The sequence below is a fragment of the Oratosquilla oratoria genome, chromosome 27, assembly GCF_046742065.1.
Source record: "Oratosquilla oratoria isolate Oo_2021 chromosome 27, ASM4674206v1, whole genome shotgun sequence".
NCBI classification, from domain to species: domain Eukaryota; kingdom Metazoa; phylum Arthropoda; class Malacostraca; order Stomatopoda; family Squillidae; genus Oratosquilla; species Oratosquilla oratoria.
The window spans coordinates 5,104,220-5,130,390 of record NC_134803.1 but is presented as its reverse complement, the minus strand read 5'-3'; the positions used below and the strand labels follow the sequence as shown (position 1 = coordinate 5,130,390).

At 39.7% G+C, this 26,171-nt stretch overlaps 2 protein-coding genes across 6 annotated transcripts in view; one reads left to right on the top strand and one right to left on the bottom strand.

Annotated features, from left to right (window-relative positions):
- Positions 1-26,171, bottom strand: part of LOC143039866 (uncharacterized) — a 131,328-nt gene that overhangs the window by 54,046 nt on the left and 51,111 nt on the right. For all 4 annotated transcript variants that reach the window (XR_012967670.1, XM_076210135.1, XM_076210136.1 and 1 more), the window contains exons 4-7: positions 21,694-22,152; positions 10,341-10,437; positions 4,889-5,183; positions 792-925 (exon numbers count right to left, since the gene is read on the bottom strand). Coding sequence is in view for 3 of the 4 variants with exons in the window: in XM_076210135.1 (XP_076066250.1) it covers positions 792-925; positions 4,889-5,183; positions 10,341-10,437; positions 21,694-22,152 (985 nt within the window). In the remaining variant the exon portion in view is untranslated. The remainder of the gene's footprint in view (positions 1-791; positions 926-4,888; positions 5,184-10,340; positions 10,438-21,693; positions 22,153-26,171) is intronic.
- Positions 1-26,171, top strand: part of LOC143039869 (uncharacterized) — a 105,572-nt gene that overhangs the window by 67,027 nt on the left and 12,374 nt on the right. The window lies entirely within an intron of this gene.

Genomic DNA, 26,171 nt, shown 5'->3' with positions numbered 1-26,171 from the left:
AGTTCATGTAACATTCAATACTTTCATCCATGTCATTTACATATATAGCAAACATTATCTAGAGCTAGCACTGACCCCTGTGGGATGCCACTACTCATTTCCTCCCATTTTTAATATTTGTCCCTGAGCACTACTCTCAATTTTTTTCTATGTAGGAAATCCTCTGTCCTATTCAATAGTTTTCCATGTGTGCCTCCTATTGTTTTCAGTTTATTTAGCAATTTTCTGTATGGCACCTTATCAAATGCTTTTTGTAAGTCCCGGAAGGCACAGTCTGCCCAGCCATCCCTTTCTTGCAATAAATCTATCAATCTTGAATAGAAACAGATCAAATTAGTGGTACATGATCTTCCCTGTCTGACTCCAAATTGCCTTGGGTTCAGTATATTATTCTCCTCCAGATATTTTTCCATCTATTATTGATGATTCACAAATTTTAACTATTGTACTCGTTAGGGACACCAGTCTATAATTTGTTGGGTCTTCCTTATTCCCCCCTTTGTATATTGTGTATGTGTGTGTGTGTCTGTGTGTGCATGCAAATCTTGAGTATAACCTAATGGACATGATGGTAAAATACCATGTAGATAGGCTTCAGTGATGTTCACCTTCTTTAATAACTATTGAGTATTTTAAGATCACTTTTCCCAAGAAAAAATTTCAAAATATTTTGTTATTGTGCTACAGACAATAATAAAATCTGTTCTGAGATATATGGCCCATATCTATCTGGATTTCTGTTTCAAATTTCACACACTGCAAAAGTCTACTAGTATCATCAGGATTCTTACATGTTTTCAATTCGAATTTTGATGACATCATCGGCCTCAGCCAATAGTTTTTTCTTCTCTGAGCAGCTGAGGTTATCATCATAGTCATCATCTTCATCTTCATCATCATCTTCATCACCTTCCAGTTCGGGTGGCTGTTGAGAAGCAGAGTCATTAATATGTATAGTAATAATGTACATTACTATAATAGATATTCATACATGAGTAAATGTTTATACAATAAAACATTGATAAATTGACATCTGGCAAGTTACTGCATTACATGGAATTTCCCAGTTGAAAATATACACATTAACATACACATTCCCCATCTGGGGTATTGGCTGCATGTCACTGTGTGGTATAAATTATGCAGTAGCATGCAGCCAATATTTTAGGGACTATATGGGATACTTCCATGAACCACAGCTACACATCATTTTGTTTATGTTAGAGGAAATCTCTACTCATAAGGAAATTATGTTACTTTATTGTACTGCAACTGTCCCTCTGTTATGCTGCCCCCCACTGATCCTCTTAATATCATCTTGTACCACTTCTTTCAGTATATATTTCCATTTTCACCTCTGTCCCCTGTGGTAGGGGAAAGAAAGACTACTGCTACCAAGTTTTCCTTCATGGGTCATAAAAGGAAGCTAAAATGGGATGGAGTGGTGGGACTAGGTACCCTGCTCTCTGTAACCCTATTCCTATGAGATGTCAAGGCATAAGAGGGTTTGGGAGGAGTTTTCCAACCAGAACCCTAGGGTTTGGGTCTTTCAAAATGCATGGGTGTGGTACAGATTAGAGTAAAAGGGAAGAGATGGGCAGTAGGCTCCATTCCCAGACTTTGTTCAGGTCTCTCTGTAGTGATTCAGTCTTTCTGTGCTTACTTTCTTTAGTAGTTTTGCATCATCTCCAAAGAAGCTCGTATAACATTCCACACCATCCATATATATATATATATATATATATATATATATATACACACACTGAATGGTTCCCAGTGATCAATTAATATTTTTTTTCAACCACAAATAACTTTTAATTCCATGCCATCGCAGTCGAGACTGAAGAATCGCTCGATGGAGGCATTCATTGGAAATTGATATGTGGACGAGCTGAGGATTCGAACCCAGCTAACCCGTAACAAAGTTACAGTGACTTAAACCAATATGCTATCAAGAGAGATAGCGTATTGGGTTAAGTCACTGTAACTTTGTTACGGGTTAGCTGGGTTCGAATCCTCGGCTCATCCACGTTTCAATTTCCAACGGATGCCTCCATCGAGCGATTCTTCAGTCTCGACTGTGATGGCATGGAATTAAAAGTGATTTGTGGTTGAAAAAAGATATATATATATATATATATATATATATATATATATATATATATATATATATCAAACATTATTGAAGCTAATACAGAACCGTTTTTGGTTTTGACTTCCTCTAAGAGCTTTCGTGTCTTTGTTCATTCCTCTTTGTTAGTATTTTTTCAAATCCAAATATTTTTTCAACTTTTCCTCACACTAACTTTCAAGAGTTGATTACCTCATTTGCCATGGCTTATGAATTCAATTTCATTTTTCTTGGACACATGCCATTCCTCTTGTACTTACCTAACCTACACATGTTATTAATCTGGTCTGTTACATTCAAGTCCTCCCCTAGAATCACAGAAGTAATTTCCCTTATCTTTTATATGTCCTATTCCTGGCATAACTCCCATGAGATGATGTGGTTTTCTCATCAGCCAGGAGTATGACACATTGACAACTACATCTCTGACAAGATTTTTTTTTTTTTTTTTTAATGCAGCATTACCTCTGACCTAGGCAGTGGGTATGGATGGTCCTTCACAGGGAGATAAGAATTTTCTAAAATGAAAATAAATGGTTCAATGAGCATGGGATGGTTGGAGGAAGGGTGTGTGCTTTGACTACCTCTCTTATAAGGCGGAAGAAACTAAGTTATTAGGCTGGATAAAGTGAGAAATGAGGTGAGGAGAGCAGGAGTGGAAAGGGAGTTGGGAGACAGGGTTGATGAAAAAGTACTGGGATAGTTTGGACACATGGAAAGAATGAATGAATGTCATGTTTCACGATGCGTCACGCTGACAAAAAGAGATGCAGGTATGAAGCCATAAGCCACATCCTAGCAAGAGCCATATTTACTCACTATCCTTAATAAAAATGTGTATGGATGTTGAATTTGACCACTACTAGGTTATCTTAAGCTAGACAATAAGATGTAGGATTATAAATATAATTAACTTATGATAAATGACTAGTTACAGGAGTTTTTGCTGTGCAGATGGTGAAGGAATACAAGACTGGAGCTTCCCACAAAAGAGATCAGGGGGCATCCAAACAACTATGGCACATGAAAGTAGTATCTCTGTGTATATGGATAAATACTTTGATTATTTTTTATAGGTCATGATTGATAAATTGTAAACCTTCTTCACACAAAAATAAAGAAGTTGATGGATTGTGTGAAGCCAGGTAAATAGAAAATGAGTAAACTTATAGAGATATCAAATTGGCACTTGGCATTGGCACTTGTGTTGTGTGCCCTGATATAAAAGGAAAGGGATGCGGGCAGTGGCATCTCCAACTCCCTTACACCCTGTTCATACACACATATTCTAGGGTAAAGTAAAAATTTACATTCTCATATGTAAATTAGATTTTTGCACCCCACCTTTAATTTCATTCCCAGTGAAGATAAAAAGCCCAAATAAAAGACAAATAGATATGCTAATTACTGGATTGAAGGAAATTATCAAATTGTGGCTGAGGTTTGATACGTCAACTCAAACACAAATGCTAGTCTGTGACAATGAAGAAAGATTAATAAAAGAGGTGTGGAAGGCAGAGGTGGACAGAATGAACAGGTAGGGTTGATGAAAGATTATTGGGGTTATTTAAGGACATGGAAAGATTTGCAAAAAAAATGTGGAAAGCAGAGGTGAATGGAGTGATCTTGAGATGACTGAAAGGGAGATAGATTTATGGGATGGGAGTGGCTTTGAACAAAAGAGAAATATCTATTGACCAGGAAAAGAAGAAGAAGGCAGGGTATAGGTGTGAGTAGAGAATGGTATGCATGAGTGTGGATAATAATTTCATGCAACCGGAAAGGATTTCTCATCCTTATTTTTCACAGATGGAAATGAGTAGAAAGGGTCACCATGTAAATGAGGCAGTTGGTCCTGCTGTGGATGTGTTGTCTTGTTGCATTGCCTTTGACCTGGGCACTGGGCAGGAGACAAAGACAACCCTTCATCTACAAGGAGCTAACTGCAGAGGGAAACAAATGTGTGATGAATGGGAGTGGAATGGTTGGGGATGGATACATGCCTTGGCTGACTACCTCCCTTATAAGAGGAGTGGGTCCCTTGATATAAAGACGGATAGAGGATAGTTTTATCAGGCTTTCCCTTTACACAATTAAAACATGCAAAATCTCTCACTGATTCCTACCCCATCAAGAACACAAGAATGGAAGAGATTACAAGAGACCATAAGGACTACACTAAGCAGTTCCATGTCCCTTACCACTTTTCATCCCTATCCATAAACTTATCCAGTCTTCTCTTATAACAACCAATTGTTTAATTGTTCACTACATTGTTACTATGTTGTTATTTACTGTTCCTTGACCATGAGGCATTCACATTTCAAATGAAAAAAAAAAAAAAAAAAAATCATACTAAATCTAATACTGTACTGTAACTACTGACCATCACCATAGTTTGGATTCCATCATTAAGTTATTTTCTTGAAAGTACACTACGTACTTAAGTAGTTAGTTTCTTATTTTCTTTTCTTATTTTACACCATGTACTAAATTGTAAAGTACAGGACAGGAGCCATGTACAGTACACACAAAGGATTTTTTTTTTTTTTTTTTTTTTTTTTTTTTTTTTTTTTTTTACAGTATGTAATTTTTCTGTTTTGGTTACATATCTGAATAGTGGTCAGTCCCATGTGTTGACTCAGTTTTTAACACAGATTTAATCAGTGGCACGAGCTGTTTTTGAATAATTTTGAACACATTCTGAGCAACAGCCAAGATCTAAGTTCTAAGCACAAATATGAATACTGTTCTAACCTTTGCCTTGACAACCTTGACATCCTCAGGTCCTGCAGTAAGTGTAAAACAGATCCACATGATGATAAACCCTGAGGCAAAGATGGTGACTGCAATGAACCAACGGGGCAGACCAGACTTGCGTGATATGCAACCAAGTAGATCAAGCTGCTGTTGCTGCTGCTGTTGTTGCTGTTGTTGTTGTTGATGCTGCTGCTGCTCCACTCTCCTGGCTAAGCCCTCAATCCGTGTTGCAATGTCACCTACACCCATGTTCAAACCAAGATGTAGCTCATCTCCAGGCTGATGTTTGTGTCTGAAAATAAGACAATAGAATTCCTTGTGGAAATATATTTACATACATACATATACCAAGGCTTTTTTTTCCCCTTACCAGGGGGGTAGCCAAAAAGGACAAGGCACAAAAACATTCCCACCCATTTCATCCCCGAAAACACTCCACACCCCTCCACCCTCCCTCCCATCTTAGCACCTCCTAGATGACGGGTCATTCCTGCACCCTGTCCACTGCCCTGGGTCAGAAGCAGTGTCGCAAGACACAGCACATCCACAGCAAGGCCGCTTCATTAAATCGGCGACCCCCCCTCTCAGTCCCCCCATATAAAGGAGAGGACGGGGAGAAATCCCTTCGGGCTGCGTCAAAACTGTTTGCTTACACACACTACCACACCCCCATTCCCCCGTCCAATCCACCTCATGCATCACAACATTTTCCATATACAACCATTCTCCATTCACCCCTGTCTTCTGTCCTCTCCCGTCCTTCCTCAACCAACATTCCCTTCTTCCCCAAAGCCCCCTTCACCCCATTCATCTCATCCTAGGACGTCCCCTCATGTTCACTCCCTCCACATCTGCCTTCCATACCTCTTTTACTAGTCTTTCTTCACTCATTCTTTCCATGTGTCCAAACCATCCTAATACTCTTTCATCCACCCTATCTCCCAGCTCCCTTTCCACCCCTGTTCTCCTCCTCACTTCCTCATTTCTCACTCTGTCTAGCCTAGTATCCCCCATCATACTTCTCAGACACTTCATCTCAAACACATTCAAGTTCCTTCTCTCTTCCTCTCTCATGTTCCATGTTTCTGCTCCATACAGTGATGTTGGCACAATCACTCCTTCATACAGTCTCCTCTTAGCATCCATTCCCAGATTCCTATTCCTCATTACACTTTTTAAACCACCAAGGCATTTACTCGCTTCTCTCAATCTACATTCTACCTCCACCTTCACTCCACCCTTTCCTGCCACATTTGCATCCAAATATCTAACACTATGCACTTCCTCCAGTTGCTCTCCCTTAATGCTCACTTCCAGATTACTGCCACTTTCACCCTTTGTACATCTCATCACCTTACTTTTACCCACATTTATCTTCAGCTTTCTTCTATCACACACTCTCCCAAACTCTGTCACCAGCTTCCTCAATCTCTCCTCCGATCCTGCCACAAGCGCAGTGTCGTCCGCAAACAACAGCTGGCTCACCTTCCACTTTTCTCCATTTTCCTTAACCATCTCCAATCCCTGACCCACTACCCTTGCATTCACCTCTCGCACCACCCCATCCATGTATAAGTTGAACAGCCAGGGTGACATAACGCATCCCTGACGAAGTCCCACCTTTACCTCAAACCACTCACTCTCTCCATTTCTAATCCTGACACAAGCTCTACTACTCTCATAAAAACTCTTGACAGCTCCCAGAAGCTTTCCTCCTATCCTGTATATCCGCATAACCTCCCACAGTGCCTTTCTGTCTACCCTGTCGTAAGCCTTTTCCAGATCCATAAAAGTCCAGAAAACATCCTTCCCCTTACCTATAGCTTTCTCACATATCTGTCTTACCACAAAAATCTGATCTACACAACCTCTACCTGTCCTAAACCCACACTGTTCCTCTCCTAATCCTCTCAATCAAGATCCTCCCATAAGCCTTCCCAACTACATTTAACAAGCTAATCCCTCTGAAACTACTACATTCACACTTGTCCCCCTTTCCCTTGTAAAGTGGAACTATACACGCACTCCTCCAGTCCTCTGGCATTCTACCTTCTCTCCAGCAAACATTAAATAACCTCACCAACCAGTCCACCATCACTATACCTCCTTTTTTAAGACATTCTGCATGGCATCCATCCAGACCAGGTGCCTTACCTGCTTTCATCATCTTAACTGCTGCCTTCACTTCATCCTTCCTTATTTCTCCTCCATTTTCCTCACTCATCACTCTCATTTTCTTAGCATTTCCCACTGCAGCTACCTTTCCCTCCCTATCCTCCTTCACATTAAGCAACTCCCTAAAATATTCTGCCCATCTTCCCCTTACTGCCTTCTCCTCCATTATCATCTCTCCATCTGCACCTTTTACCTTTTCTTCTCTACTTGATTCGCCTCCTCTTCCTCTCTTAATTTCTTTCCAAAACATCTTTTTATTACTTTCAAAATTTTCTGTCATACTCTTATCCCATTTTACATCTGCTCTCCTCTTTGCCTCCTTTACCTTTTTCTTTACTTCTCTTTTCTTTTCCCTGTACGTCTCATATGACTCCCTCGTCCTACTTTGTAACCAATCTGTGAAAGCTCGCTTCTCTTCTACAACCTTCTTCATTTCCTCATCCCACCATTCACTACCCTTCCTTCTATTTCCTCCTGACCTTCTTGTTCCACACACCATCCTTGCACACTTTGTGACTCCCTCCTTGAACCATCCCCATTCCTCCTCCACACCTACCTCCACTCTATCCTTCACTCCCTCCCACTCCTAGTTATATTACAAGGGAAGGGAGCTATGCTCGTGGTGACCCATCTTTGTATCTTTCAGCATCAAGTTTTTTCTTAAAATCTTGAAAGTATGTGTATGTTTTCATATAAAGTATGATTAGGTGGAGATAAACGAGTGCATCATGACAGTACACAAAGGTGTATAGAAATGGATGTAGTGTTATGTAAATGTATATAGGCATGAATAAGTTCCACATGAAAGATATTTATGGATAAAACCATAGTTACTAATAAATAAAATTATTTTTTTGTATGAATGCATGGGAAATGTGCACAAGGGTGTATTTACCTAATTGTTGTATATGGAAAAGGAGCAATATTCATTGGGTCCCATATCCTACTCTCCAATTTATCATTCCCAGCATCAAATTCATGTACAATTCCAACTTAGTCTATATTCTTGATTTTCAATTATAATATTTAGATTTTAACTCGTGTATTGTTTCAGCTGAGGCTATATCACCTTTTAAGCTATTCCAAGTATTTATACATTTATATGGAAAACTGTGTTCACATACTAAGAAACCTTTTAAGCTATTCCAAGTATTTATACATTTATATGGAAAACTGTGTTCACATACTAAGACACACAGTGTTCCTTGATTTCTTCTCATGACCTCTTAAAACCCTCCTATCCTATTAGGGATGTGTTAAGGGTGGTGGGTCAGGGATTGGAGATGGTTAAAGAAAATGGAGAAAAGTAGGAGATAAGCCAGCTGTTGTATGCCGATGACACTGCACTTGTGGCAGGATCAGAGGAGGGATTGAGGAAGTTAGTGACAGAGTTTGGGAAAGTGTGTGAAAGAAGGAAGTTAAAGATAAATGTGGGTAAATGTAAGGTGATGAGGTGTACAAAGGGTGAAAGTGGCAGCAGACTGGAAGTGAGTATTAAGGGAGACTGGAGGAAGCGAATAGTTTTAGATACTTGGGTGCAAACGTGGCAGGAAGGGGAGGAGAAGAGGTGGAGGTAGAATGTGGATTGAGAGAAAAAAGTAAATGCCTTGGTGAATTAAAAAGTGTAATGAGAAATAGACATTTGGGAATGGATGCTAAGAGGAGATTATATTTACTTAGTTGTATTTTATGGTAAACTCTTAGTATGTGACCACTCTTCCCAATTGGTGTCTTGTATTCCATTTTATCCACAAATTCAGGCTCTGACATAAATATTAAGTCTAGTCTTGACAGTTCTTCATTATTTCTATATCTGGTATTCTCCTTTACCCATTGAGTCATTGTGTATTCAATGGTCATATCCAGTAGTATACTTCCCCAAAGGTCTTCTCCACCTTTCACTGTCATCTCTTCCCAACATATTTCTTTAGAGTTAGTCACCCATAATTACTATGTTTCCTCTTCTCAGTAATTCATTTAATGTGTGCTTTGTGTCTGCCAACATTTTGGAATGATTACTGCCCAAGAATATGTTTTTGGGGCACATATATTACTACAATTTTTTTTACATTTCATGTCACTGTTTTCAACTTTTATCATAATCAATTCCACATTAATTTTTCCTTCTGCAATCTTTGTCACATTTAAGCCTTGCTTAGTCAAAAACATGACCCCTCCACCCTGTTTCTTTCTATTTTTCATCCAATGGTTGTATAAACCTTGTCCCACAGTATTTGGTGGTAGTAGACCTTTTAATTTCATCTCCACATTTCCCGTTATGTCCAGTTTCTCTTCTGCCAGATAGTTGTTGAACCCCTTCGTTCCCGACCCGTCAACCTTATGTAAACAAACGTTTCAAACCGTCCCACGAATGGCTGGAGCCTTATATTTATAAACACAGACACTTGCCACCACGTGGGTAGAAATAACCCAGAAACCGAGGCATTGAGAGCCCTCAATACACACAGCTTATAACTGTGACACGTGCGTGTCACGGGGAGCACGCTCGGTTCCTGGCAGGTGCACTCAGCAGTGACACGCAGGTGTCACAAAACACACATCTGGTACTCAAGGGGGTAATTCATTTAGTCATAAAATCATGCCATCTATGTTGGTATACATTATTTTTATTTATTTTTTCATCTCCCTTTTTGTTTGTTTCCTTTTTTTTTTTCTTTTCTTTTTTTTTTTAATACCATTTTCTCAGCCTCAGGTCTTGGTACTCTAAATAAAAAAAAACTCATTCTTTTTGTTCTCTGTTCTTCTTTTGTTTTTTCATTTGCTTCATTTCTTAGTGTCTTTTCCTTCTCTTTTTCCTAGTTGCTAATCTCCTTTTTATCCATACATTTTTGTGATTTTCACTTTTTGCCAGCTTTGCTGTTTCTAATAGTTCTTCCACTATCATTTGAGACCTTAGTTTAATATTTAGTGGTCTATTTTTTTCTTTAGAGTGATGTTTCATATGTGCATGCATGTCATGTGGGCACTAAAAGTAGCTGAGCCAATATAAGAATAAATGTAAATATTACAAGGTGTGAACATAATGCCCAACTTCTCAAGTTGTCATGAAAGTGGCAGTTGCCGACAAGACTGACGAGTTAAACACCATATGAGGACGGAGCCTTTATTTGTATGACATTTCGCTTATTACTTGAAAAAGCTGTAATAAGCGAAACGTCGTACAAATAAAGGCTCTGTCCTCATATGGTGTTTTACTCGTCAACTTCTCAAGTATTTGCAAAATATCATAAAGGACACAAATCAGGTAACTTACCCATGGATCTCAGCATGTGAGCGCTGGTTGCTTGATGACCCTAAATGAGTGAAGATGGGTAACCTTGCACCCTGAGTGTAGGACTCACCACCAAGAGCTATGGAGCCAAGTGCACAGGAAAAGACAGGAGTGTTAGTACATGGGAACAATTTCCAGCATCACCTCAAGCAAAATCAACCATGATTGATCAATAACCTCTGCTCTGTAGTTTGGGTGTCTAGCCATGAGGGAATAATAACCATTCCAAAAAACCACCTTTTTTTTTATAATATCGAGTGGTTGGAATTAGTAGGTGTAATGCAATAATTTTGCAGTACTTTGAGGAATTATATGTTTGTGATGTATATTCTGTGCACATTTATCTACAAAATCGACTAAAATATATGAATCTGTTTTCCCTAAAAAAGTGTAGACTCAGAGGTGACTTGATACAGGTCTTTAAAATTCTAAAGGGAATTGACATCAAAAGTGACAAAAGTTTCACATTGAATGAGAATCAGACAAGAAACAATGGTCTCAAACTGTCCGGAAATAGATTCAATTTGGAAGTGGGTAGAAACAACTTTGCCAACCGTGTAGTTAATGAATGGAATAAACTTCCTGCAGAGGTAGTGCAATGTAGTTCAGTTCAAAGCTTTAAGAATCATTTAGATAAACACCTAAGCAAGATGCTGTAATGATTATAATTTATTTTATATTATTTGTTTTTGTTTTGTTATCATTTATCTGATTCTCATTTATTATTAGTTATATGTCAATTTATTATTATTCACTACCTGTTTGTTTATTATTTAACTATACCTATGCATTTATGTATTTATTTGTTATTTACATTAATATAGTTTTTATTTATTTATTATTATTATTATTTTTTTTTTTTTTTGCATCCAATCTAGATATGGACCAAAAGGTCACCTGTTGGCATGCTCCGCCTTTGTAATCCTTTGTAATATTTACTTAGTTGTAGTGTACAGGAAAAAGCATCAGTTGTTGGGTTCTTTCTCCTATTCTCCAATTTATCATACCTACTTGTAGCCTCAAATTAATCTACATTTCCAACATGGGCTATATCCTTGATTTACAATTATCATACTTAGACCTGAATTCATGCACTGCTCCAGTTTGGGCTATATCAGCTTCTAAGCTATTCTAAGTTTTTATGCATCTATATAGAAAATTGTATTTCTTTATAGCCTTTAGAAATGTAGTCTTCTTTAACTTGTTTTCATGACCTCTCACAGACTTCCTATCCTTAATCAAGATATCTTTTCTGTCAATGTAATCTATCCCTTTTAGTGGCCTGTTATGGCAATAATGGAGGACATCTGTAATGATTCAGTCATGGAATGTGATAATGATTCCTTTGTAGATTGTGTACTCTAATGTTCTTCGTAATGTTGGCATTATTTCCTTTTGCACAAATCCATAAATGCTCTAGATATCCTCATCCTTTGCCAAAAACTTCTTTAACATCTGTCTGATGTGGTTAGGTACTTGAGAGAAAAAGAACAATGCTAAAAGAAGTACAAGACAGAGATCAAGAATACCGTATTTTCCGGCTTAAAATGCGCATCGGGTTATAATGCGCACCCATGCACTTCGTTATCTCAGTACACAGATAGCGCACACCGACGTATAATGCGCATGCCCGATCGCATTTGTCTATAACGCAGTTTTACCTCGGTATTTATATCATGTGAACGAGGTTACATGGAGAAGTATTTTTCATTGGCTAGAGCCACCGCTGGGAAATCTGTTGATTTGTCACTAAATTAAGTGTCAGTTTAGGCATCAATCAGGACACAACTAAGAAAAAGTCGGAACTACATGTACCGGTACCGTATATGACTCATGTTGTGCGTTGGTCCCTTATTACTTTGTAGCTTAGTTTGTAGGAAATATGATCTAAAAAAAGTTTATTGAAAGTAAAATATACAGAAAAATTTCAGGATTTTTACAGAAAATGTTAATTTTATATCTTGAGGAAATAATTCGTCCTTACCATTTTTTATTTAATACTGAAACAAAATACAGACTTTCGTTTTAGCTTTGAACCTGCAATGACTGGTGAAATAGGACAGTCTCTCATCGAGGTGACGTTTAGTTAATATAACTCCCGAAAGAGGGTGTTGTAGTCAGGTGTTTGACACGAGTTTATGAACGGCCGCAATGGAATTTGTACCATACCTAAAGTGAAGCAACAAAGCCAATATAAAAATTCAAACTAGGATGCTGTGAACATGGGCAAATATCATGAATATTGATCATGTTTCATGGTGTTTAGGCCTATTTAAACATGAAAAATAAGATTCGATAGATACCTACCTATACCAAATATTTATATATGGTAGCCCATGCTGGCATATTCTTTCATGTCACCATGGCTGTTCTTCTTGTTGTCACTGAACGTCACGGAGAAGTGTGCCTCCTGACTTTGTGACGGCCAACATCGTCACGTTGTGAAAAAAATTACACACACAGCCACAGAATTTTTATTGTAGGCCGTAGATAATGCGCACCACCGGATAACGTGCACCCCCCATTTTTAGGCCCTTCCAACGGAAAAAAGTCACGCACTATACGCCGGAAAATATGGTAGAAAAGCAAACAGATGAAGTGTACAGAATGGGAAAATACACAAAAGAAAGAAATCGACTTCTAAAGGTAAAATTAAGGTCACAAACGGTAGCAGAATACATTAGCAAAATCAGGAAAGTTAACAGTGAACACTATCACAATATGTGGATAAAAGGAGAAATGAATGTTGAGGAAAGAGAAAGAAGACACTCAGAGGTGAAGCTAAAGAAAAAAAAATGTGAAAAGAACAGTGATAAAAAAAGGAGTTCTATTGGAGAATGTTAGACATGAGGCTGAGAAAATTATATATTCAGGCAAGGGAAATGAAAGGAACAGAAAATGAGATAGAGAAGGAAAAAAAAATTAAAATTGGCTTACAGTATACTAACATAGATCTTAGGATTAAGTGAACTAAATTATTACCTCTCAGAAGAAAACCAGACATAATGGGAATTGTGGAGACAAAATTAAGGGGTCCACTACCAGCAAATAGTGTTGGACATGGATTATATAATCATTAGAGATAAGAAGCAGGGTGGAGGAGTCATGTTTTTGGCTAAGAAAAACTTAAATGTGACAAAGGTTATAGATGGTAAAAACAGTGTGGAAATGATCATGATAAAAGTTGAAGAGAGTGACATGAAAAGTAGAAAGTTTGTGGTGATTTGTGTGTCCCCAAAAATGGGCTCTTGGAAAGAGAGCAAGTGTTGTAAAATATTAGACGATACATATACCAAAGGCTTTTTTTTCCCTTACAAGGGAGGTAGCCAAAAAACAAAGGCATAAAAAACATTCCCACCCATTCCATCCCCAATACACTCCACTCTGCTCCACCCTCTACCCTCTCTCTTATCTTGGTACCTCCTGGATGACGGGTCATCCCTGCATCTTGTCCATTGCCCTGGGTCAGAAGCAGTGTCACAAGACACAGCACATCCACAGCAAGTTCAGAAAAATTCTACAATGAAGAGACACAAGTGGAAGTAAAATGGATGATTTTGATGGAAATTTATAATGAAGGAGTGGATAAATACATACCAAGACAGAAACTGAAAAAGGTGTACATCAAATACTGGTTCAACAGAAGGTGCAGTGAGGCAAAAGAGATAAAGTTTGGTAATGATGGAAAAAGATAAAAAAAAAAAAAAAAAAAAAAATGGAAAGTGGCAAATACATACCAAAGGAATGAATATGTAAAAATGTGCAGAGTGGAAAAATGAATATATGTAAAAGACATAATAGAAAAATATAAAGACCAACCTAAACTTTTCTATAGATATGTGAATAGTAAACTCAAAAACAAACAGGAAATGGTGAAACTATATCATGGAAATATAGAATATACAGAAGATTTAGAAATGGCTGAAGTCATGAACAATCACTTCAAGTTGGTTTTCATTAGAGAAAATGTAGAGGATTGGGATGAAGGGCATGAAGTGAGATCCCCCCCCCCTCAATGAGGAAAATGATAATAACACAAAAAGAAATAATGGATCAATTAATAAACCTTAACATCAGGAAATTACATGGCCCAAACAGAATTGCAAATTGGATACTAAAAGAATGTAAAGAAGAAATAATGGACAAAATATATAATAAGTTGCTCACTTAAAGAAGGAATAATACTAAAGGACTGGGAAAATGCCAATATTGTACCAATATATAAAGGAGGAAATAAGGAAGAGTGAGAAATGAGGAGGTGAGGAGAACGGGGCTGGTAAGGGAGTTGGGAGATAGGGTGGATGAAAGAGTATTGGGATGGTTTGGACACATGGAAAGAATGAGTGAAAAAAGACTAGTAAAATAGGTATGGAAGGCAGATGTGGAAGGAGTGAACATGAGCAGGGTGACCTAGGATGAGATGGATGGATGGGGTGAAAGGGGCTTTGAGGAAGAGGGGAATGTCTGTTGAGAAAGGACGGGAGAGGACAGAAGACAGGGATGAATGGAGAATGGTTGTATATGGATGTTGTGATGCATGAGGTGGAATGGGTGGGGGGATGGGGGGTGAGGTAGTATGTGTAAGAAAAAATTGACGCAGCCCGAAGGGATTTCTCCCCGTCTTCTCCTTTTCTGCATGAGGGGACAGAGAGGGTGGGTCACCAATTTAATGAAGTGGCCTTGCTGTGGATGTGCTGTGTCTTACGACACTGCTTCTGACCCAGGGCAGTGGACAAGATACAGCGATGACCCATCATCCAGGAGGTGCAAAGATAGGAGGGAGGGTAGGAGAGTGGAGTGTATTGGGGATGGAATGGGTGGGAATGGTTTTTATGCTTTTGTTTTTTAGCTACCTCCCTTGTAAGGGGGAAAAAACCTTTGGTGTATGTATCAGGGCAGTGGACAAGATACAGGGACCTAGTTATGGACCAAAAGGTCTCCTGTCGGCATGCTCCTCCTTTGTAATCCTGTGTAAAAAAAATTACTAAGAAAACTGGAAACCATAGCAGGGATACAAGATAAATTACTGAAATGGATGGAGGATTTCTTGCATGAAAGGAAAATGAGGGTAGTGCTTAGAGAAAAAGAGTTCAACTTTGGAAAAGGTGGTTAGTGGAGTTCCACAGGGATCAGTATTGGCTCCAACAATGTTTGCTATTTATGTGAATGACATGTATGAAGATGTGGAATGTTATATGAACTACTTTGCAGATGACACAAAATTGCTGAGGAAAGTGAATACTGAAAAGGATTGTGAATCACTGCAGCGAGATCTGAACAAGGTTTGGAAATGAAGTCAGAAGTGGGAAGTGGATTTCAACATCAAGAAATGTAACATAATGGAATTTGGAAAAAGTGAAAAAAAAGAGCACAATATAAAATTTGAACAAAGGAAGTAAAGAAAGTGGGATCTGAAAAAGACCTGGGAGTAATATACACAAATGGCATGTTCCCTGATAAATAAAATTGTTGGAGAATCTTACAACTTGTTAAGATCAATAAAGGGGGCTTTTACCTACTTGGATGGAGAAATGGTGAAGAAAATACTAGTCACACTGATAAGGCCTAGACTAGATTATGTTATGACACTATGGTCACCCAGTACCAAAAAGAATATAAAGAAAATTGAAAGAATCCAGAGAGCAACTATGAAGATGGCACCAATACTTTCAAAACTGTCATATGAGGAGATATTGTTAAAACTGAAATTACCAACTCTGTTCCAAAGAAGAGAAAGAGGGGACTTGTTAACCATCTATAGAATCATGAAAACCATGGAGGTCCTTGATAGAGAAGACTTTCTAAATGTGGAATAAGAGAAATACAAGAGGACATCAAATGAAACTCAAAAAGGACAATTATAGAAGAGACCTAAAAAAAAAAGCTTTCCACATACTGGGGTGGATGTCTAGAACAAACTGGACAAAACAATAGTGTGTGCAAAAACTGTGAATTTAAGAGCAAACTAGACACTATGAGATACAAAGATGGGACACCACGAGCATAGCTCCACCTTCCCTATGAGATACAAAGATGGGACACCACTTTCCCATAAGATACAACTAGGTAAATACAAATTTCATCACATACTCGTAACCTCTTCCTTTCCTTATCACACACTGATCTTCCCCAATTACTTCCTCTATTCCCTTTCTAATCCTCTCAATGAACATCTTTCCATACACCTTACTGATTATTCACTTAGCAGACTACCGGTAATCCCTCTAAAACTACTGCATTCATATTTGTCCTTTCCCATTTACACATGTATTCCTCCAGTGAACCAGTACACTTCCCTCCCTTGGGCACACGTTGAATAATCTCACGAGTCACTCCACTATAACTACTCTTCCCCTTGTCAGACATTCCACATGACAACCATCCAACCAATGTATCTTACCAACTTTATTTTCTTCCTCCTCTTTTCCTACAACCTTATCATTCTCCTCTTCCATCACAAAAATGTTCTTGGCATCTCCCACAGCCACAATAAAAAACTTCCCTATCCTCCTCTACATCCAACAACTCCCTGAAATATTCTACTCAATCTTCTTTTACTGCCTTCACTTCATTAATATCTGTCCATCTGTACTCATCACCTTCACTCTACTGAACTCATCACCTTTATTCTTTTCACTTATTTCCAAAACATCCATTCTTTTCAAAATTATCTGTCAAACACCTACCCCACCTTATATGGGATAGATTGTGCTGATAGAAGAGATCTGATTAATGATGGGAGAAGTTTAACCTCTTCAGTACGGGCCAAAATCTCGCAGGCAGCATTAGCTGCCAGACGTACGGTGTCGTAATAATTCTCGCATCATAAAATATAGTCACCTCTTATATCGATCGTTCTCTCTCTCACCCGTGAATTTTGATAACCATAGAAAATGTGATGAAGACAGTTTAGAGAGTATGTCATTACGCAGGGGCAACTACAATAAATATAATCAAGACACCGATATGGCAGCCTCGCGTATCCACTTGCTCCTCATGCCGCCTACGTATGCGGCACCGTATGGAAGGGGTTAAGAGGTCATGGAAGTAAATTAAGAAAGATCACTTGTCGAAAGGATGTAAAGAAATAGTTTTCCATATAGATGTATAACCATGTGGAATAGCTTAGATTGTGATATAGCCCAAGCTCAAACAATACACGAGTTCAAATCTAAATGCGATAATTGGAAATCAAAGATATAGATTAAGCTGTGGAGCCAAACCTGCATTTGAGTCTAGGTGTGTTATAAAATTAGAGAATAGGAGACAGGACTCAACAAACATTCCCTTCCTGTATACAGTGAGACCTCTCATTAACGGACATTAATTAGCTGTGTGTTTGATGCTGTTGTTTAGTGTGTGCAATCACTATGCTACCCAAAAACCACTCCAAAACACCGCAAACACAGCGAAAACACCGCAAGCACAGTAATTAACGTCCGTTAATGAGAGGTCTTGCTGTACTATACTTAGGTAAATTAGGTATATACACACACTTGGCAGATAAACCATATGAGGAAAGACTAAAGGTACTGGGTCTACCAACTTTGAAAGATTAAAGAGAAGATGACTAATCTAGTGTTCAGGTCAATAAAGGAGATATATTGCATTGATAGAAGAGATATCCTAATTAAAGATGGGAGGCCTTTAACCCTTAACAGGTAAAGGTCTTTTTGACAAACGATTCAGGTAAAGCGGGGTCTGACAGACCCCAAACACAAAAAATAAAAATAAAATACTTCTACTGCATTTATTGACATAGAAATCAAAACATATGTACTTCAACTTATATTCTTCCATTTACATGCTTAAAAGTGACTATAATTGTTAGACATATATTTTAATGAAAATTACAAAAAAAATTATGAAAATTTTGATATTGTTGACTTCAGAGGGTGCTTGACTGAAAGCATGAAACATGAAGCGGTTGGTCATCATCATTTTTAAGAGACCAATGTCCCAACTATCTTTAAGGAAAAGCAGAGCTACAACAAATGAATAATAAATGTGTTTCATAAACCATGAAATCTGAAGAAAAAAAACGAGGTGATAATTTTGACTTTGACCAATTTTACGCAAAAATTATGGACTGGTTTTAATGAAATTTTCAGGGAAGGTTGATACTAGGTCCAGCAAACAATGTATATGTTTTTAATGGTATCTAAGTTTATTATTTATAAGTTTTTATGGCTCTAAGCACTCCTACCCTGACTCAGCAAAACCCCATCCTTCGTTGACGGAAGTTTGTGGTCTCAGAGGGTTTTGAGTTTTCTTGAGAGGACATGAGTCGAGCAATTCATACATAATGCTAGTGATAACGAAGAACATATTTTATTGGATATACTGAAAGTGGAATTTGTGATACTGAAGAATCTAATTGCAGTCATCGCAGATGGGGGTTGAATGGTCCTGACACACTGGTCTTTTGCAGTGTAGGCAGTAGTTCTTGGTCTTCCTGTCAGACTTCCGGTCACACAAGGCACATCGCTTTCTCATAGAAGAGGTATCCGCTTGCTGATGGGGCATGTTCAAGCCAAAGACCGTTCTGATGGTCATCAAAGTACTTTTGTGCATCCCCTTGAAGTTCATCCTCTCCTCTGCCCATGGCCGTATCATCTCTTCTGCCGGCTCAATCAGATACTTCCGGCGTGATGAAAGTTCCGCCTGTCCATCACGTTTCCTCATTTCATTGCAGGTGATATAGGAGTTGACACCGGCGGCGTTGACCGGTCCGTACATTATGCACAAAGGCCACCGTTTGGTTATTCGGCTGCACGTATATCGGGCACACATTTGATCAAACGCGTCAACCCCTCCTTTTGTGTTGTTATAATACAAGATGATTTCTGGCTTCCCACAGTCATCCATAACAGGTTGTTGGTGCATTGAGGAGATCAACTGCACAAATTTTTTCTTCTTGTCTGGTAAATGTGACACAAGTGCCATGGTTGTGTCAAAGAGGAAAGCCGTGCACCCTTTTCTGATGACCGTCTTGTATGTCATCAGAGCTGGTACTTGTGGCTTCTTGTCCCTCAGTGTGCCTACATATGTGAGCCCATAATTTTTCAAAAGATCTTGTACAAGGGGGATAGATGAGAACCAGATGCATGTGTGGGAATAGAGTGGCTGAGGTGTCCTAAAATGTGGCGAGATGTCACATCTTATGATGATATGAGAATAGTGCGAGAAGAAACATATTATCAACAGAACAGAAAATGTCAAACATTTATATGTGATACAAATTAAATTTGAACTAAAAGAGGGGAAGGATGAAATAAATTACAGCTGTATGTGTGGGAATAGAGTGACTGAGGTGCCCTAAAATGTGGCGAGATGTCACATTTTATGATGATATGAGAATAGTGTGATCTTGTTGTGAGAAGAAACATATCAACAGAACAGAAAATATTAAGCATTCATATGTGATACAAATTAAATTTGAACAAAAGAGGGAAGGATAAATCATTCAAATAAAATGTGGCGGAATGTCATGCTTTATGATATGAGTATAGTGTGACCATGATATGAAAAGAAACTCACATTACCAGAACAGAAATTAAACATTGTGATAAATATTAATGTGATCAAAAGAGGGAAAATGGAATAAATTAGAAAAATAAATTAAATAAATTAAATAAATTAAATAAACTAAATAAATTAAATAAATAGATTAAAGAAATTAAATAAATAAATAAAATCAAACTCGGATGTGTTTTTCTGTTGATAAAAAAGAAGAAATTATTATTTACCCATAAGTATAAATGATAAAAAAAATTATATGACATGAACAAACCTCAGGTAAAGTGGGGTCTGACAAACCCCACGCTACTCACACCTCAGGTAAAGTGGGGTCTGACTGACCCCACGGTACTCACACCTCAGGTAAAGTGGGGTCAGACGGGCTCAAAAGCTCTATAAAGCTTATATAGAGCAAGATTCAGGAATGACCCTATCACCCCATTAAACTACTCCACTGATCAAGAAGGTATATGGGAGTACATATCTGTATGTAATATATTAGTATATTAAAATTAAAAAACAAAAAAGTATGGGGTCTGTCTGACCCCACTTTACCTGTTAAGGGTTAAGAGGTCATGGAAGTAAATTATGAAAGATATGTAGAAAGGATGTAAAAAAATACAGTTTTCCATATACCTGAACTCATACCTGTATAAATATGTGGAATAGCTTAGGTGATGTAGCCCAAGCTCAAACAATGCACGAGTTCAAATCTAAATATAATAATTGGAAATCAAAGATATAGATTCAGTTGGAACCATACATGAATTTGAGTCTAAGTATGTTTAAAGAATAGAGAATAGGAGACTGGACCCAACGAGTGTTGCGACTTTTCTGTACACTACAATAATATAAATAAATACAGTACTACCTCTCATTAATGGACTTAAAGGGAGGTAACGGTGTCCGTTGATGTGAATAATCCGTTGATTTGGAGTGGTTTTTGGGTGGCATAGTGATTGCACAGCATTAAACAACAGCACCGAAAACACTGCAAACACAGCTAATTAACGTCCATTAATGAGAGGTAGTACTGCACATATTCTCTCCTCTTGGCCTCCCTTACCTTGTATTTTCCTTACACCCTCTTCACTTTGTGCCTATATATTTCTTTCTTCTTTGGAACCATTCTTCATAACAATAATAATGATAACAATATCAACAATAACAATGATACCAACAACACTATAAGAATATTACAAATTTTCTTCTCTGGTAGTTCCCTCCACACCCAGTTGAAGTGGCAGGTCCCAGACTATGGTTCATCCCTCTCTGAATAGTCTTGTTTTTCACACCAAAATCTATCAGTTTTTCTCAGTCCTTAAGGTATAATACATAGAAATCTAAAATTCATTCTATAAATAAATGAAACTTTTGTAAAAGGAACAAGAGACTTTGTGAGTTTCTATTAGTAAAATGGGAATTTTTACACTTGAAAATATAAAAAATATATATATACATACATCTACAATGTGGTGGACCTAAATATATCTTAGTTTCAGAAAGAAGTTTCAGGATTTCAAGGAGCATATGCTGTGGAAACTAAAGATTTGTAAGAATAATCCAGCATTATACTTGCAAATGTGTAAACAACAGTTCAAGTTTAGAAGATGCAATGCATGGGTAGGTATAAAGAAACTTAAGGTTTGGAAGTAAGGACATGGAGCTATTAGAATTTAGAGTTATTCTTTGAATGAAAATAAGAATGAAAGTCATTCTTAGAATTTTAATGTGAAATTAAAGTTCAGCATTTGGAGAAGATTAGGACAAAATTGTGATTTCGAGAGGAAAAAGGAGCTGGAGTAAATGTACATACATGGGAAGTTCTCTGGTGTGATAGCAGCTGCATCACGGTCTGGTGATGAGTTCAGAGCCCAAGTGACCCTGACAAGCCGTCCTACATGTCCCGCCAGTGTGAACATGACATGTTGGAACACTGCTAGAGGTGTCCTGCTCTTCCCAAGAACTCCAGGTCCATCATCATCGTCACCATCAACACTTCCATTGCTTGCATTCAGCATTTTGGCCTTCTCTTCTTCCTCTTCCCGCTGTTCATTTTCAATTTCATCCAGCTCTCCATCATACATATCATTATCATCCCCAGCAAATATTTGGACTGGTGCATCATGGCGTGACCTTGAGTGTTGTAGTGCTGATGCTGATGAGGCAGCAGCGGCTAGCCTCTGTGTGCGGATGGTGAGGGTAGTGGCCTGGAGGTGGCATCCCACTACACAGGCTTCCTGGTCTGTTGCACCAGCATAGGTCACAACACAAGCTGTGGGAGGAAAGTGACCAGATCAGTTGATGGAATAAAGCAGAAGCCACAAAAGTGGCCTGTATGCCTAACCTTAACTGTATGAAAATGTAGGAAAACCATTATGAGTGCCATCAAACTTCACTTTAAAAAACAACTTCCCAATAAATGACAGCCACCATGGCCTCAAACATAAACATTCTTGCAAGGATAATCTATTAGAATTTTACAAAACAGTTATCTCACACTAAGACAAAAGAAACAATGAAGAATTAATATATCTGGACTATGAAAAAGCTTCTGATACTGTCCCACAAGAAAGACTACTAAGTTCACTTTGTGTAGAACAGGAGGTAATCTAATATGTTGAATTAGCAATTGGTTGAATGAGCATAAACATTAAATTATTCTAGCTGGAAAGATGTTATGAATGGAACTACTTAGAATTCTGTTAATGAGCCACATTTGTTCCCAGTATATATCAATGCCATAAACACTGGACTAAAATGTACTTTAACCATATTATAATTCAAAGGAACTAGATATTGAAGAAGACAAATAACAATGGCATGAAAAATTACAGCTGAAATTTAAACCAACTAAATTTAAAGTTATGCAGATAAGTAAAAGTAACTAAAGTTTACTTTGAAAATATTTTAACCAAAAAGGAGATTGAAATGGAGTTCGGTGTAATTATCAGTAATGATCCATCATCTAAAGAGATGAATCTCTGCCTCACAGAAATCACACAATCATCACCAACCAATCAATCAACCACTTTATTGCCATTGGTCTCTGTAAGGGTGTGTGGCAACACCCACGTTCTGGCCATCTCGTGACTCACAGCGTCACCACTCAGAGAGTAATCAGGGCAGAAGCTACACGTCCTGCTCCTGATACACCTCTGTAACTAGTCAGTTAAGTCTCTCAATAAATCTCATAATGTGTCCCTGCCTTTCCATATTGCCAAACCATGATGCAGTTTCAGCAGGAGTTCATGGAGGAAAGAATGGGTGGCATGAAGACACCCCTGGCAGCCAACAGACCATTGAGGCCGGTTGCGTGGTATACAGTATCACCCACACAAAACCCCGATATCACACCAACCATTGGGCAGCAACCGTGGCCAACAACCCTGCAGTGGTACCCACTACATCCTCTGCCTGGACCTGAGGGAGTGACCATGGGCATGTTGGGAGCAGCATTTGAAGCCTGGGCCACCAGCTTTGGAGACTATAGTAGTATCTGCGGCTGAACGCCGCCCACGGCTGCATCCTATGTATGCCTCCTTTGTAACACAGAGGTGCAGCAGTGCATTGACTCGTGTCTGGACAAGCGTGAGTTCAGGCAGATCTCAATATGGACGCAATCACCATTGTAAGAAGCGTGGTTGTGGCATGTGTGGATTTTTTCTCTCCAACACAATCATCGAGTGATAGTGTATGTGCGTAAGTATCCCAGTGTCGCGTCAAAGCGAACGAGTCCAGCTTCAGGTGCCCCGAATGTCAATGTTCCCTGGAGGAATATATACTCAGAAAATAATGATGGGGCTTCATGATCGCACCGTGAAAGCGAAGATGTTACGTTACTTCCCAATTCTCGAGTCGTTCAATGAGGTAGTAAGGGTGTGTTAAGTCATAGAGGCTGGGGAAAAGGCTGTGAGTGAGTGTCCTTCGCAATACGTGGCCGGTGTAGAAGTAAACGACCTGCCACCTCCATCCCTCATAGCCCAACACCCTGCTGAGGAGGCAGCACTGGGCCCGATGCGCCAGCCCAGCGGACAAGGAAAAGCCCGCCGAGAGGAGGTATGGCGTAGCCACATGTGGTGTGCAGCATCTGGGAATTCCAAGTGCACAGTGGGCGTCAGTGAAGAGCATTTGCTGCGACATGCCGTTCCTGCCCCCAGAAGGGGCATTTCTGGCACCTTTGCCCAGGCCTTACTCCACAGGGCAACGTTTGTTCCCCCACCCAACATTCAAATCCCTTTCCCAACTCCGGTCGAAGTGATCATTGGAGGAGTGGAGACGACGGAGTCGCTGCCTGTGGTGATCAGCTGTTTACCCCTATGCAACATGCTCTAACACAACAGTGGGACACTGGGGAACAAATGTCGGTGGCAGCCTGCCCACTGCTTGGGAACCTCAGTATATCTTAATGTCAGCTCCAGGCTGCACTCATGACAGTCAGCCACATTGCTGGGGGTAGCATGCACATCCTGGGGAGCATCACATGTCAGGTCTCTGTGGGGCCTGCCTCGACCATGAAGTGCATCTATATAATCAAAAGTGTGCAGCGACTCTACCTATCGCTTAAACCATGCAAAGCCCTATGTCTAGTCCATCACACCTACCCATGCCCCCTAGCACCTACCAGCGTGTGTGCTGTAATACTATCTAATGCCCCACAAGCTCCACCACGACCGAAATCGCCACCTTGTGAAAGAATGTTGATCGCCTAGAGAGATGGTTCTTGGAGCACTTCAGGTGCACTGTATTTGGTGTGGGGCGCACACCGCTTCGAGAAGTGAGTGGCCCACCTCACGTTTATCTACAACCCGATGCCCGTCCACATCCCAGCCACAGTCCCACTCCACTTTTTCAAAGTATGACAACAGCTGGAGAACGATGTCAACAAGGGCACCATCGAGGCAGTGCCCGTAGGCGAGCGCACTGAGTGGTGCTCTTGCGATATCGTTTGGCACATATATAACTCCCTTTGAACGTGCATGGAGAATGGTGCCACTCTGTGACCCAAAAAATTCTGTTTCTGCAGGAGGAGCATCACCTTTCCCAGCTACCTCCTGGGCTGGGAAAGTTACCAGCCTAGCCACAATCTTGTCAGAAACATAACGGTCTTCAAGATGCCCACCCAGCCCACCCTGTTAACCAGGCCACGCCCTTCCTGGTGGTCGTCCCTGTCATGAAGCCCTTCAGGGAACTACTAAAGAATTCAGGTGGGAAAACAGTATACTGGGATATGCAGTTGGAAACGCTCTTCATCTCCGGCAGAGGAACTGCGCTTTTATGATATTCCACACCACACGGCAGTCCTTACTGGCTACAGCCACCAGGGTGTCGGCTTTGTTATCTTGCTGCCCTACGGAAGGGAAGCTTGTGCCTTGCGGTAGCCGATATTTAACAGCGGCCAAGATGAACTACAGTACCCTCGAAGGGGAAGCATTCGCCATCACCTAGTGCCTGAAGGCACACCTCTTCCTCCTGGGCTGCAAGAACCTCACTTTTGTCACAAACCACAAAGCCCTTACAAGAACTTTTTGGGAACAAAGAACTTAAGGACATAGCCAATCCCCCAGCTCCTCAACCTGAAGGATAAAGCATTTATGTTCACCTTCTGCATCAAGTACTTGAAGGATGATACAAACTGCGCAGCAGATGTCTTGTCACACTACCTGATCCTGTCATGTAAGTCAGAGGGGTAGGACAAAGACAATGAAGAGTTGGTATGCAGCTGAGGACAAGGTTAGGCGTGTTGTGGACCTTCGTCAAGTGGAGGAAGAGGCTGCACAGGACGAGGAGTACCGGCTCTTATAGGAATGCATAGTCATGGATGGCTGGACCAAACACAAGAACCAGGAGCCACTCGCTCTCCATCAGTACTTAAGGATGCGGTGTCCCACCTCCTGCCAGGAGAACTTTGTCCTGTACATCTGTAATGAAAAACACTGTGGCTGGTGGTACCTGCAGCCCTCAGGCATGCAGTCCTTGCGAACCTTCATGCGGAGCACCAGGGCAAACACTCAATGCTACGCAGAGCAGGAATTGACGTGGAGGTGGAGCAGATGAGAAGCCAATGTGCGGTATGCGATATGCATGCCCCCTCCAGCCCCGCAGTACCCATTCCACCAGGTGGTGACAGACTTATTTCAGCTGGACGGCCACACCTAGATTGCCTTTGCTGGCAGGCTCCCAGAATGGCTTGAAGTGGAGCACCTGCTAGGGATGCCACCACCGCACACCTCACCACAGTATTTCGACGGTGGTTCTGGTGCTTCAGCATCCCAGAGGATCAGTCATGTGATG